General features: G+C 36.8%; 1 protein-coding gene across 1 annotated transcript in view; it reads right to left on the reverse strand.

Annotated features, from left to right (window-relative positions):
* Positions 1-15,351, reverse strand: part of LOC107747216 (solute carrier family 12 member 5-like) — a 54,679-nt gene that overhangs the window by 17,669 nt on the left and 21,659 nt on the right. The window contains exons 2-7 of the mRNA XM_016561665.1: positions 5,955-6,055; positions 5,736-5,867; positions 5,380-5,526; positions 2,160-2,214; positions 1,772-1,864; positions 1,669-1,706 (exon numbers count right to left, since the gene is read on the reverse strand). Of these exons, the coding sequence (XP_016417151.1) occupies positions 1,669-1,706; positions 1,772-1,864; positions 2,160-2,214; positions 5,380-5,526; positions 5,736-5,867; positions 5,955-6,055 (566 nt within the window). The remainder of the gene's footprint in view (positions 1-1,668; positions 1,707-1,771; positions 1,865-2,159; positions 2,215-5,379; positions 5,527-5,735; positions 5,868-5,954; positions 6,056-15,351) is intronic.

Consider the following 15,351-nt stretch of genomic DNA (forward strand, 5'->3'; position numbering starts at 1 on the left):
GTAGCCTCTTTCTACAGTACGCAGGACCCATTGAGACACATTTGGCAGTAGCTTCCACGCTGCTAAATAATCTACTAAGGGAATCAGTCTCTCGAGACTGACCTCTGGTGTAACCAGAGCGGCTAGTTCGGTGCCCTGAAGCGGCGGACCGGCAGGGGACGACTGTACTAGCTGCTCTAGAGACCTCCGTGGAGGTCGCGAGCCTCTTAGTACCGCTACGTTTCCGGGCGGTAACTGAGAGAAGCGCTCGCCGGAGACCACTGCGCCCTGGAACACCGGCAGGGTTGGCAGACCGACCTCCTGAGGGCACTGAGGAGAGACGGGCACTGTGTAATGCGATGTATACCGCTCTTCCCCAGAGGGAGCTGGCCCTCAAAAAGTCCTAGGCCTTAGGCGTCAGGACATTTATGATGAAGACTATCCAGCGAGAATGACGGTCCGCAGACCCGCCTTCTGCTAGAAGCCTTCGGCCTGGGAGCGCCACTCTGACTCTAGACTCTGCAGAGTACGAGAAGTGAGGCCCCCAGAATGAGGGGCTGGAACACGGTAGGTTGGGACTGCTCCCGCCCAGCAGCCCCTGCTGACCGCCTCAACCTCCTCAGAGGAAGAGAGGTTAACGCGTGCTCTCACTCGAGAAATTTTTATCCCAAGAGCCCCTGTATATCTAACTTCTCATACCTGTAGTCAGATAAAAACTTCATTTTATTCCTCAGAATTAAATGCAGTCAAACAACCAGAGGAGTAAATACGATCTGGTGAGAAAGATTCACATCAAAAACCGAATGATCTAATATAAGGGTTGCCTCGGCAGCGCGCGAGCCGTTCAGTCACACAAACAACATCAATCTCCTCAGAGAAAAGATGGCCGCAGCAGCAAGCTCTCGCTCAGAGGGGGAAGAACTGCAGCACGGGCTTCCAAGCCTCGAGAACGAGCTCTAGATCTAGGGAACACGGGTGGAGATAGGACGAGCCGTCTCCAACCCGTCCGCCAGATCAAGTGCGATCCCCGCGATCTCAGTCGCCGCCGTGCCTCAGCAGCAGCGGGACCGCAATCGCAAGATCACAGGCACGGACACACTCCTCGGAGCGTGCCTGGCGAGAGCGGAGCGCTTAACAGTGGTAAAAGCACAATCCGCCCCCCGAGAGCCGACTGCGCGAGCTCCGCTCCCTATTAATGCTGCTCATTATAATATCAGGCATAATATTGCTTGTGTAACTGATGCTTGTGCAACTGGCGAGCTCTTTGATGCCCTCCGTATCAATCTCCTCGGAGAAAGACAGGCGGAGCGTCGCACCCTCTCCCCGCGCCCTCTCTCCTCTCAAAGAGAGCCCTCTGAGAGCAAAGCAAGGCAGTAACAACTGTGCTTCGCTCCCAAGCAGACAACAAACAAACTGTAAAGTGTGTGTGGTCACAGAAGGCGTTCCCGTAGCGTTTTCCAATGCAGCTCGAGTTCCTGAAGAGGAACTAAAATACTAATGAAAACTTTCAGTATTTCAATGATATTAAAATAACACTGAAGCTAAATAATGTAATTTATAGTTTGCATCATTGCCTGAAAGACTTGTCAGCTAATTTTGCTTTAAAATAAAAAAATGAAAATTATATATATACACACACACACACACACACACACACACACACACACACACAAAGCAATGAAAATGTACCAGCAGGATTTCGATGCAGCCCAGGATGTACATGGCTCCTGCAAAAGTGGCGCCCAGATAGAAACATATACCAACGGCCCCTCCAAACTCTGGCCCATGGCTCCTGCAAAAGTGGTGCCCAGATAGAAACATATACCAACGGCCCCTCCAAACTCTGGCCCCAGTGAACGAGAGATCATGTAGTATGAACCTCCAGCTGTAAGTGCACAAACAAATTTACCATTAGGCATATACGTAGTAGAGCATTTCACGCCTTCATCATATTTTTCTTTTCTTGAAATGTCCTTTTGACACAAGAGGCACATCTACAGGTTACAGTTATTCCAAATAAACCTAGAGACAGACATGCATCCACACAGTTATGAATGCGGAGCTGATCTCAGCACAGTAGGGAGCTGTACTGTGCACTGTGTAACTGCCCATGAAGAACAACAGGACGGCTGTCGTCTGGGCGTCTGCACACAAACACAAACACGCTGAATTCTGCTCACCTGGCACAACTCCATTGGTGGCAATAGCACTCATTGAGATAGCAGTCAGCATAGTCTGGAAATAGAGTAAATAAAGATCAATACAGAGGGGACAGTGAGTGACAGAGACAAGAGGCCCCCACTAAGTCCTCCAGTCACTCGTGCAAGAAAAATGTATTTATTAGAAAAGAAACACTGAGTACATTAAGACATTGTGCGGCTGAGGGGGGGTTTACAGCCGTATAGCTGACTCATTAATCTTAAGGGAATGGGGGGATAATAATTTTGTCCCAGGCCCCTTGACTTTAAGTGAAGGCCCTGCATAAAAACATGAATTCTGTAATTATATTGTACCATTATTGTGTAATTTTTTGTTTGTTGGTTAAATATTTTGGCAATACTTAACAACAAGGTTTCATTTGTTAACATTAACATTAAATTCTGTATTTACATTAATTTTATCATTTAATAATAATTTTTTTTAAATCAAAAGTTGTATCTGTTAACATTACTTATTGAACTGTAAACTAACATGAAAAAATGATGAACAACTGTATTTTATTAACTAACACTGACAGAGAGTATTAAAAAATACATTGCTTATTGTTAAAGGAAAATGCATTGACTAATGTTAACAAATAAGATCTTATTGTAAATTGTTGCCAATATTTTCATAATAAATTATTACATACAATATTACATATAATGCCCATACATTGCATGTTAACACTGTCTCAGAAACCTGTTTATTAACAGTCATTATTTTTTAAAAAGCAAATTTTATTATCGTGTCTTCATATTTTATTTTATGTTTTTTAAAATTAGTCTCTTATGCGCAACAACAACAAAAAAGTAATATTGCAAAATAATATTACAATAAAAAAAAATCTATTTTATATTCTAAAATATTTTAATATGTAATTTATTCATGTGATGCAAAGCTGAATTTTCAGCATCATTACTTCAGTCTTCAGTGTCACATGATCCTTCAGAAATCATTCTAATATGCTGATTAGCTGTTTAAGAAACCTTTCTGATTATTGTCAATGTGAAAAACAACTGTGCTGCTTATTATTTCTGTGAAAACTGTGATACTTTTTTTATATCAGGATTATTTCTAAAGAACAGCAATAGAAATCTAATATTATAAATAACTTTACTGTCACTTTTGATCAATTTAAGTCATCTTTGCTAAATTTCTTTCAAATTTTTGAATGGCAGCATACTTTAACATACATACATACATTTTTACACTCATGTAACTTGTATGATATTTGATGTACTCAAACTCTAAATCATGAAGCTAGAATATTATTTATTTGTTAGTATTCATATACTGCCAGAGCAGCCAGGACCGAAACAAACCTTGTGACAATGACTAGTGAGTGTGGCTTTACAGAATTATTCTGTGAGTGTGTGTGTATTTCCTGGGGTTTGGCAGGGTCAGAAGGGCATGATAGGGGATTTATGGTGGTAGAATCTGAAGGGACAGCTTTCAGCTTTTTTATATCAAACAATATTAAAACAGATATGACAGGAGGGGAAAGAGCTCAGAGTGGGACCACACTGCACATTCACTTACATAATAATGGTGAAACAAAGTACTGCAGCAAATATTCACTAATATGTGACATGAGCACGCACAGAATGCATGCAAACACACACACACACACACACACACACACACACACACACGTAGGGGCCTACGATTTTCATAATGCTGAAAACATGGATAGAATCACGGAATACAGTCAAAAAGTGGTATAACTTGGAATTTGACAAATTTTAGATGAAAAAAAAAGAAAAAATAGGGCTGCACATTTAATCAAATCATTATATGGACTAGTGTATGTGAATATTAAACTGCAAAAAGACTGCTATTTAAATATGAACATGTTCTGTTTGTCTCTGTGTGAATGCACGGTGCAGTTTCGTCTACTATACACCAACATGCATGACGGTCATGCTGTTTTCAGTATCTGCAGTCTCATTACATGAGGATATGAACACATGAACTTCATCAAGGGTCACTTAAACAGCATTTCACCATTTCATTTGATTAAAAAGTATCGTCAGATACACACAGAATCTTGAACAGAAAGGTCTTAACTACAACTAACAAAATATAAGTTTGGTTTAACTTGAAGAAATTGTGACCAAAAATATTTCTATTGTAAGTTCTATTATAAGTAGAATGCACTTCTCAAAATAACAACAATAATAATAAAATGATTAAAAAAATTTATTTGTTTATATTGTAAGGTTTCACAAAATATCAAAATTTTTTCTTCCATGTTTTAATTAATTACACCTATGTTATGCAGCACTTTGTTTGCCAATACAGACAAATACAGATGAATTTAAACAGAAAACACATTTTCAAAAAAAAAAATAAGTAAATAGAAAACATTTCATAGGGCCCCAGTATTGTAAAAAATGTAACAAATTATTAAATGTTTAAAGTTTTATTAATTCAATTAATTAGCCATGCTTTTTGATTATTAAAACTGAATTAAACCATTAAAATGGAATCAATAAAAATGAAAACGGAAAATGTAGAATTAGGGAAAAATACACCAGAATTTGGGAAAAATTAAAACAGATTTCATGGGCCCTAAAAATAATTTGTTGTTTTATATAAGTTTCATGATTATTTATTTAAACATGCTTTTTTATTATTAACACTTAATCTAATTATTAAAATGGACTCCATCAAAACAAAAACGACAAATTAAAATTGTGAAAAAAATAAAAAATAAATAAATCCCACAGTATCTAGGAAAAAATAAAGTGGATTTCATAGGGCCCTACGCACGTCACAAGAATCACCAGCAGCAGGAGCTACATGTGCTAAACTGACAGCTCTGAAATCAAACACCTCATGTAAGCATTTGCATTTATGTTCTTGGCAGAAACACCGTCTGGCACGCTCACAAACCAACTCACCAAAGTAACTTACAACAAAGTGATTGTATAACTCTAAGCAATCTCCAGTTAAAGGAGCAGAGGGGTAAAAGGAAACCCTAAGCTCTGGAGAGCGAGTCTCTGGGGCTCTTGCTGCATAATGGTAATAAAGAATTCTGCTTTCCAGGCCTGAACAGACCTTTCTGTCTGTGTAAAATACATTCAGATCTGAAGGATAGTGTGCCTATTTGTAGAGCGTTTGAGCTTGTGTGTCCAATCCACTGGCATAACGGACCCCCCCCATGCCTCCTGTAGTGTATGTGTGTTTAAGACTGACCGTGGAGCAACACATGAAGACAATGGTGAAGGTTCCCAAGACGCCTCCAGCGCCCACCAACCAGGTCATCCTGAGGAACAGGATCACCCCCAGGATGTTCTGCAGACATGGCAGGTAAACGCCCATGATGGTGCCCATACGTGGAGCCTATCAATCAACCAATCAATGATCAGGACACCATGGAACATAATGCTCAATATACAGCATCATTAAAAGGCCATTTTAGCTGCTTGTCAATCAACATCCACCCAGTCAATGAGTAGCTACCATCCATCAACACAGAAGACTGAGGATCATGAAAGAAGGGTCAGTAGTGATTTGGCAGTCTGCAGAGATAATGGAAGAGTTCTTGTCACCTGCACGGTTTTCTTGCGCGCCTCCTCGTTGTTTTCTGCCTCCTCATGCTCTTTACTGCCCTGCGTCAGGTTGGAGTAGTTGGCGAGGCTGCTCAGCAGAGAAGATACCATTGGACTGGTGTCCATCTCCTCCTACACAACACACACATACAAACAAACGTGTAAACCTACTGCACATTCATCTCTAGCTGTTTTAAATCATTAGCAACACTGGACTACCTCAAACAGGGCCATGTTTTTCCCATCATACTGCTGGCTTTTCTCTACGTCACTGGTGCTGCTGTTGATAAAGGGGCTGCTCTCTTTGGATGTCGCATCTCCTGTGAACATACATGAATTGAATCTTGTTTATTAGAATCTGAGCTATTTACAATCTATTTACAAAGGACGTAAATTGTGACACTTTAGGACACTTAAAAAATATTGTTATAAGTTTTGGGTTAGCAAGATTATATTTTGAAAGAAATGATTACTTTTAGTCAGCAAGGATGCATTCAATTGGTCAAAAGTGACAATAAAGATACAGTATTTATAAAATTACAAAAGATTCTTTTGACCTTTCTATTCATCAAAGAATCATGAAAAAGGATAAAAAAAACAGTTTTTAACATTGATAATAAAAAGAAATGTTTCTTGAGCAGCATATCAGCATATTAGAATGATTTCTGAAGGATCATGTGACACTAAAGACTGGAGTAATGATGCTGAAAATTCAGTTTTTCATCACAGGAATAAATTACATTTTAAAATTTATTAAAATAAAATTAACAGTTATTTTAAATTGTAATAATATTTCACAATATTAATGTTTTTACTGTAGCTATTCAGCCTTGGAGAGAGCACATAATGAAAAAAAAAAATCTTACATAATCCAAACTTTTGAACTGTATTGTACATCAGATAACTAAAAATAAATAAATAAATAAACTCACAAAAATCCTGTTAGGTTTTAAAATTTGATAAAAAAAATATATTATTTGTATTTATACAATTACATTATGCATTAAATTCATGAAAATCCACATCAAATAAAAACAATAATCCATTTGCAATTTGTCAGACATTGGTCCCACTGGATTTGATTACATGTGAGATCAACGTCATCGCATTAGCATGTAATACTTCAGAACGATTTTGTAGCAGTATCATCAGATATACATCACAAGCATGTTTGGTTCAAAATGCTCTGTTTTTGCAAGACAGCTTTGTCTTACAATATTTGCAGATCATCTTTTCACATCTAACTACAAGTGCTGTGTACAGTACAATTACTCCAAGTTTCCTGTCCATCTAATAGAAAAGAACAGGAGGGGGGTGGATAAATACAACTGTAAAGAAAAACAGCAGCGCATCAACATGGAGCACTCCTTGTGTATCAGTGTGTGTGTGTGTGTGGGTGAGGAATTCCAGGATTTCTACTTACTCTTCCATAGCAACAACCTGGTTCTGAGCCTATTTTTACACTATCGCTTTTAGCTGCATATCCTTTATCAGAGGAACCTTTTATCACTTAATTCTGAAGCAGTGCAATCTCACAGGTTCAGAATGATGCTGTTGTGTCCTATGAACGTCATGGTTTTTAATTGTGTGTATTTCTAAATTGTAGTGCGTATTGTAATTTCTTTAGTATGCTGTCACCTTCCCTGCCTTCTCTAACATAATTATATGTGGGAGAATGCTCATTAAATGGCCAAGGGAATCCTGCCTCTTCGCTTGCCCGGTTTAATCTGATGTATTAGTTTAATTAATCATGCTTCCTGGCAAAGCGTTGTACATTTTAATTTTCACAGCATTTGTCTGCTTACTGACCTGTGACCCTATGACCTTTAAACACACAATTCATCACCTTGTAATTTCATCTGTCAACGCTGAATCAATACGCCGCAAAGCCTACGGTAGTTTAAAAAATAAGGACACAAAAAATAATGTTTAGTTTATTGATAGTTAATTTAAAAAAAAAAAGCTTTTAGCTTTTTCAAACCAAGCACAATTGATCTGAATGCTTTTATTGCCTTTGAGGCTAGAAACATTTGTTAAATTCAGCCTTCAAATAATGCATAACAAAGCGCTATTGCATATGATCAAAGAAGAAAAGTTGAGATGGTCTATGACCACATACTTTTATTTTTAAAATGTATTTTAATAATTATATGTGTTATATGTGTAACAGAATAATTTCATGATTATTTATATAGAACTTTAAATGTATTCATTAATAATCAAATTAATTACATTTCATGAGATCAACTATGACTTTATATTCTCATGATTATGTCAATTGTGCTAAACATAAAATCATATATATATATAAATTTAATTTACTTTAATTTCTATTTATTGACAGCTAGGTTTTTATTTTAAGGTTTACACATTGAACATTATGCAAAATTAGATGTAAAGCAATATTATATTTTCAGATTGTACTTTAATGATTTAAAGCCAAATATTTCATTTAGGCATCCTTGGTCTCACATAGTTTGAAAACTCATGAATCATCCTGGTTTAGCACTTGGTTGCTACTGTATGTGTTTCTTTTCTCTCTAATAATCTTTGCAAAAACTCCTACTTCTGGCTCTCTTGACACACACCATCCCACAACCCCAGCAGACTCACAATGTAATAAGCAATAATGAGAAAAAGATTGGGATACACATTGAGATAGATCCTAATCGCTGACATCTTGCATGCTGTGTGGTGAAATTTATAACAGAAGCATTTGGTTTATTGTTACAACCCCAGAAGGGACTCGGAGCATCTCTAGACTTATTATAAGGCATCATACAGATATCAAAGCTTGCTAGATGAGGGGGTCTGTTGATTCTGCCCTGCTGTCCATTTCATGTCTCTGGTTCTGCGATGTTGCAGAGGCAAGAGCAGATAGCTGATGCTTGTAGTTTTCTCAGAGCTATTCTTTCCACCACTTTTTCTACACTGTCTTTGCACTATTAGAAACATACACATACAGTACACACACACCTCAGGCCAGCTTTGGCCTGTTCTATTCGTTATTAGCTATAAACTAATATCGTATGCGATCAAATTATATTTAAGCATTATCACACTAGCAATATAGCTGAATCACACCTGCGGTGCTTAAACACGATTATGATACTGCTTTCATACAACGGTTCAACAAATAAGAAGTTAATATTATACAACTTACATTTTATACCAAATATTGCCACTTACTTTGTCTATTTTTACTCCAACAGCAAAAATATTTGCCAACATATCCACAGCAAAACACACAGCAGGGCTCCTGAATGAATCAGTGGCTTGAACAAATTGGTTGAGTGAATGATTCAGCTGAACGAATCAGTGTTTTGAATGAATCGCTTGAATGAATTATTCAGATCACTCACTCAAAAAGACGTTTGTTGCCATCTACTGTTGAAGATTAGCACTGGTCATTTCATTAGCATTTTTATCAGTATTGTCCCGTAATGCCATGATGTTAGGCTGTTTCTACGTGTAATATAAGTTACCTATTTGTAAAAGTATTAGCTAAACGATAAGTTAGTATTAATATGTCAGTAATATTGCTAATAGCTAAGCTTGGTGAAATTATTAGTGCATCAGTCCATACTTATAGCACTTCCCTGTTCTTCATACCAGTCAACACTTGCACATCAGCGTGTGTGATTAGCATGATGAGTCAGTCTAAGCCTACAGCAGATCAAGGGAAGAAATTCATGGTAACTTTATGCATATTTCATATATACAGCCCATCAAAGACTAAATAAGTAAATGCTAATTAGTGATGAGCAAAATGTGTAGGCTGAGTAGGCTAAAGCAGAACATGAGCATCATGTTCTTATTTCATGCAGTTTAGCTTAGCAGCTATTGTGAAAAAAGTATACTTTAGCATACAATTATGTTTTTTTAATTTTTAAAAATAAAGTATATTTAAAAACTGTATTTGCAGATAATATAAATGAAATAAAAGGCAATTTAAGTATCCTTAAAGTACAAATCCATGACTTTGTTTTTTTAACACAATTAAGTACATTTTAAAAAGTAATATAAAATAAAGTATAATTTTATAAATAGATTTTATAGTATTGCAAGTGCACATTCAATACAAGCAAGCACACTTCTTTTTCACAAGGAACTAGTTGCTGACTAGTTGTTGTTTGCTGCTTTTTTTTACAATGTTAGCAATTAAACTTATGTTTGGCAAAACAGACTGTCTATCATATTTGACTTTGTCTGACTTCCACAGTTGGGGTGTTGGCTCTTCGTTGAGCTCATATGCTGTTACAATATGGCTCAGAAACATTTTAAAAAAATGCTAATGGTCACTGTTGAGTGATAATTGTAACAGTAAAAGTTCATTGTTGCTACATCAGCACATTTAATATGAAAGCATAAAACTAATATAAAACAACAATAAAACCAAGCAATAAAAAGTCAAAGCCCCAGTGTACTATAAAAAGCGAAAATACAAAAACTACAAATAAACAGCCATGTTGCTCAGATACATCCGTTGTTAATATGGGAATGTTCAGTGAAATTAAGACAGCACTGCACTCGTTCCCTCTAAGCACCTTTGCCTTTCTATAATCCACAGTTTTAAAATCTGCTTTTCAAAGCCCATTTCAGCCCATGACATCAAAGTAATCTGCTTTTTAATTTTTAATGTTTTGCCTGCCCCTTTTTCTTTCTCTTGTATTTGTGTGGTCACATTTAGTATTTAGTACTTCATAACACATTCAGTACTTCATAACTCTAAATATTTATGGTGTGTTGGATCCATGTGCTGACTCTTTTGACAAAGAAGTACACTTAAGCACTTATTGTGGCTATACTTATTTTGCATGGATATACTTATTATCAAACTTTTTTTTTTGCAATTAAATGAAAATGTTTACAGTTTAAATGTAGATTAACTTAGCAGTGCTTTTTTGACCGACTTAAGTAGGACTTAACGTAATTTCGTAATACTCACATACCTGAATGTCATTTCTATCGAAACTTATTTGTCATGCATATAAATATGTTTGTAATTGCACATTTGTCATGATAAAGTTGCAATTTAGCTACATTTCAAATAATATCTTTAAATGTAATATTGAATAACACACATTAGTTAATTTATAATCAACTACTTTACATGTAATTTAGTAGGTTAGTCAACATATCAAAATAAATGTACTTCTTTAAAGAATGACTATTAAAACATAATTTAAAATGTGCTTCTAAGTAAAGCTTTTAATTTGACATTATTATAAAACCTACTTTTTAAAAGTGTACTTAAGTGTGTTAAGAAACATCATAAAAGTGTTATATTATCTGCAAGTGCAGTTTTTTAGAAAAATATTCAGTACATTTATCTTCTTTATCAGAAGGGGAAATATCCAAAATGTGGAGAACATTGAGAATTTTTTTTAATTTTGACAAACCCAAAGTCCAGAAGTGGGGGAAAAAGTGGGCAAAAAGAGGGCCTATCTGGAGCATAAAGATCAGACCATCAAGCTACAATGAATCCATTTTAGACGACCAGGGATTCGAGCTATTTCGGGTCCAGCCCCTTAAAGGACTTCATGATCGGAGAGCCTATATATTCCCTAAGGTTGAATGTCATCTTTGTCAGCTCCTGAATTGAAGCACCTTTATCAAACTGAAGGAGAGAGCAGGTGTTTGAGAAGCCTGCAGAATTGGTTAGCTTGTGTCTCGAGCTCCCTGAGGCTGATTATATCAGGCTGTGCCGCTGTGTGGAGCTTCCTCAATTCCCTTCACAACTGATCAGCAGAGATAGCCAGGCTGAGACTGAGGGAGTGGGATGGAGGCTTCAGTGTCCTCACTGCATGAAAGGGTTATAGTGGGCAACTGAAAACCAAATTTGACGAAAGCAAGCTTTGCTTTAATGCATGGCTACTGGCCAGTTTGCAGTCAGTGATGGTTTTCATCCCACTCCACACCTCCTTCATGCTGTTCTGACTAAGTTTGCAATCACGCTTGTGCTGTTATCATTTCTCCCCTATCTCAAGTACCATTTTCATGTCTTCCTGTATCCTCTTTGCCTCCTCCTTTTGTCTTCAGACCACCTTCTTTTGGCTCAGCAGGTCCTTCAGAACTTTAGTGATTCATGTTTTGTTGTTGGGGAAAACAACACGGTCCTCACTAAAGCACCTCGGTGTCACTGTATGATTCACAGAACACGTCTTATTCGGTTTACTTCAAGTAAAGCCTCCTTTACTTCCGTTTTGTCCTGGTGGTAAAAGGCACTTGTTAAATGGTCAGTTTGCATTAGGGAAGAGATGCTGCATCCAGAAGTCCTAGAATTTGTTGGATCTTCTTGTTCTTGTTCGGTTCCCTCATAGATGAGATGTCTTTTATTTGCTTGCTTAATTTTAATTGTTCATTGATTAATGCTGTTCATTGACTTATTAAGTCTGCTAAATTGGAACAACTAATTTTGTACTTAATGCACTTTAATTGTACGAAAGAAGTTCTTAGGTCCAACTAAAGATATACTGAAGTATATCTGATTATGCTAAAGCGGAACTATTGCAAGTATACTTCAGTTTAAATATCTTGCATTTAAAGACCGATATTATTCAAATATCAAACAATCCTCATCAATGGTGGCATTAAAACACATTTTAGGCTTGATTTTAAGAAATGTGCATTGTGCACAAGCAGTACTCCAAATAATGTTTAATTATAATTTTTACATCAGAAAGTCTTGAGCGATATGTCAGTAAATATGTCAATAGATTTGAACTATACTTAGTATGAAATAAATGTATTTTAAATATATTACTTTTTTACTAGGGAAAACATCATAAAAACTTGTTACTACACTGATGAAAACTAAACTAAACTGAAAAGAAAAACTGAAAATAAAATAGTTATAGTTAACAGGTTCAGTAAGAGGGGAATGTACATGCTACTGAATACAGAAATAAGATGTAGAAAATAATAAAATATGATCCAAATTTTCCAGATAAATCTTACCCATTTCAGTATTTAAAAAAAAAAAAAAAAACAGTCAAATCCCTAGAGGTTCTTTTCATTGCTGCCTTTTTTATACATCCTCTATTTTCTATAATGCCAACCTTATCTGGTCTCTTGAGAATAAATCAATTACATTGCATCACTTCTGGGTCATGGCCAAAGATGTAACTGATCTTTGTTTACTGAAAGAGGGATTGTGTTTCAGAAAACTATTTATTTTGTTTCATAAACAGCACTCCACTCTACTCTTTCCTTATTTTACGCAAGTAGCGTTAAATGATATCCCTTTTTAATCATGATGGCACTCAGTGCAACACAGCTTTCCCTCAGGACAAAGGCCTTTATCTAGTATATACACAGAGAGCCAAACTGCAATTACTGCTTGCCCTGATAACCCAGAATTTAATGCTTCTCGCAAACGATCCTCCACACTCTTTAAACGAAAGGTTCCAAAAAGGGGTTTTCGCAGTGATGCCATGGAAGAAACATATTTGATTCCCCAAAGAACCTTTCAGTGAACAGTTCTTAAAAGAACCGTTGTTAAACATTTTTCATGGAACCCACAGATGCCAATAAAGAACCTTTATTTTTAAGAGCCAGTCAACACATCAGTGATTATACAGGATGGGTGTCAGATGTATTAGCATCAAGGTTTCTTTAAATCGCTGTTTTGACAAGTTTTCTCTACTGTGATGCATCATCAAGGGTGTGATAGTCATTTTTGATCTAAGAATCTTCTTTAGAGAAGCTATTTATCTTCTCTGAGTATTTGGCCACATACACACTGTAAAGTTTTTAAAGGAATTTAAAGGAATAGTTCACCCAAAAATGAAAATTCTGTCATTAATTACTCACCCTCATGTCATTCCAAACCCGTAAGACCTTCGCTCATCTTGAACCACTGCTGTCACATGGACTATCTTAATGATGTCCTTACTACCTTTCAACACCTTGAACGTGGTAGTTGTGTTGCTGTCTGTGCAGGGTCAGAAAGCTCTCAGATTTCATCAAAAATATCTTCATTTGAGTTCCGAAGATGAATGAAGGTCTTACGGGTTTGGAACGACATGAGGGTGAGTAATTAATGACAGAATTTTCATTTTTGGGTGAACTATCCCTTTAAATACAGGAGTGAATCTGCTGAATTATCGTTTTGTGTGTGTACAAAACCGAACTCTCGAAACTGCCATGACTGACACCATTGTAATCATAGTAACGTTTTGCTGTCTCATGTTTGGTATTCACTATTTTTGACCAAAGTAATATTACAGCTACCAAAGACTCATTATGTTTGGCTATCTTAACTAAATCACCAACAGATCCGCCATGTTTTGTTTATGTTTGGAAGGCTCTTATGTTTGGAAGGCTCAAACATAAACGCGTGCTCTCAAAGGGTTGCCATGTCCACTATAAGTGATGATTATTTGTGCTTTAGGCTTGTTGTTTGGGCTCGGCTCACCCAGTTTATGGAGTTAATAAAGTAGGCAGGCGCAGGACGCGATATCTTGTGTTTGGCTTTTTCCCAAGATAACACATTTGGATTTGCGTTTATTATGGGCTTTTATTTTTTTTTTTTCTAGCAAGATCTGGCAACGGTAATGAGTCAAGATATACTTCGTTCCCTGTGATTTAATGCACCACAACTTTGATGTATGTCTAAACGCATAATTAACAACTAGTTTTTCAGTTCGTTTTTGTACACACTGCATGAATTTCACTTTTTTGTGAGTCAGGTCGGTAGTAGAATGCAGTTGTCACTCCCTTAAATTACTGAACGTCTCGGTTACGTATGGTAACCCTCGTTCCCTGAAGGAGGGAACGGAGACGTCACGTCGGATGACCGACTGAAAAGTTAAACTGTTTGTGTGTTATCAGTATAGCCAGATTGTGCTTGTCTGTAACTGTGCGTTAAACTAAGATTAGACTACATTTTATGAGCAATTAATGCAGAAATTTTCAAAGGCTCACAAACATATACAGTATATAGGCTCTTTCATTCTATAATACTTGTCTGTTTGCAGTGTGCTATTAAAGTCCGAGTCAAAAGGTTCTGTGCAACAATGGCAAGCATTGTTCTGTGTCTAAATCTCTGGTCGTTCACTGGCCCTCAAATCCTTTGTGTGGTGTGCGTGAACATTATTGACACAAACCTTCATGTCCCCAGGAGAGCTCACCACCAATTCAGTGACTCAAGTCTATACATAATGACTGTCCAGACCACAAGTCAGAAGCACAGAGAGGACCGCAGCTGTGTGTGTGTCTGTGTATGTAGACCATAGCCAAAGGCAGTGCTGCAGCTGCAGCGTGTGACGTTCTGCAGAAATCCCTCAGCACTGCCATTACAATAAATGTGAATGTGATTGTGGATCAGCGTAGTGAAACAGACAATACACAAATATTATTACGCATATATGCAAAGACGCAAAGACGCACACTTAAGCATACTTGAATACTTAAGTGAGAACTGAATGTTTTCAGGCAGTAATTGCATCTTAATTGCAAATAACTGAAAATGTAATGTAGTTTAAAGTTATATTAAATGCCATTACCTGAACTTAAGTGTGCTTTTTTGACTCACTTAAGTAGGACTTAAAGGAATAGTTCACCGAAGAATGAAAATTCTGTCATTAATTACTCACCCTCATGTTGTTCCAAA

The sequence above is a fragment of the Sinocyclocheilus rhinocerous genome, unplaced genomic scaffold (assembly GCF_001515625.1).
Source record: "Sinocyclocheilus rhinocerous isolate Xijiao unplaced genomic scaffold, SAMN03320098_v1.1 scaffold559, whole genome shotgun sequence".
Taxonomy (NCBI): domain Eukaryota; kingdom Metazoa; phylum Chordata; class Actinopteri; order Cypriniformes; family Cyprinidae; genus Sinocyclocheilus; species Sinocyclocheilus rhinocerous.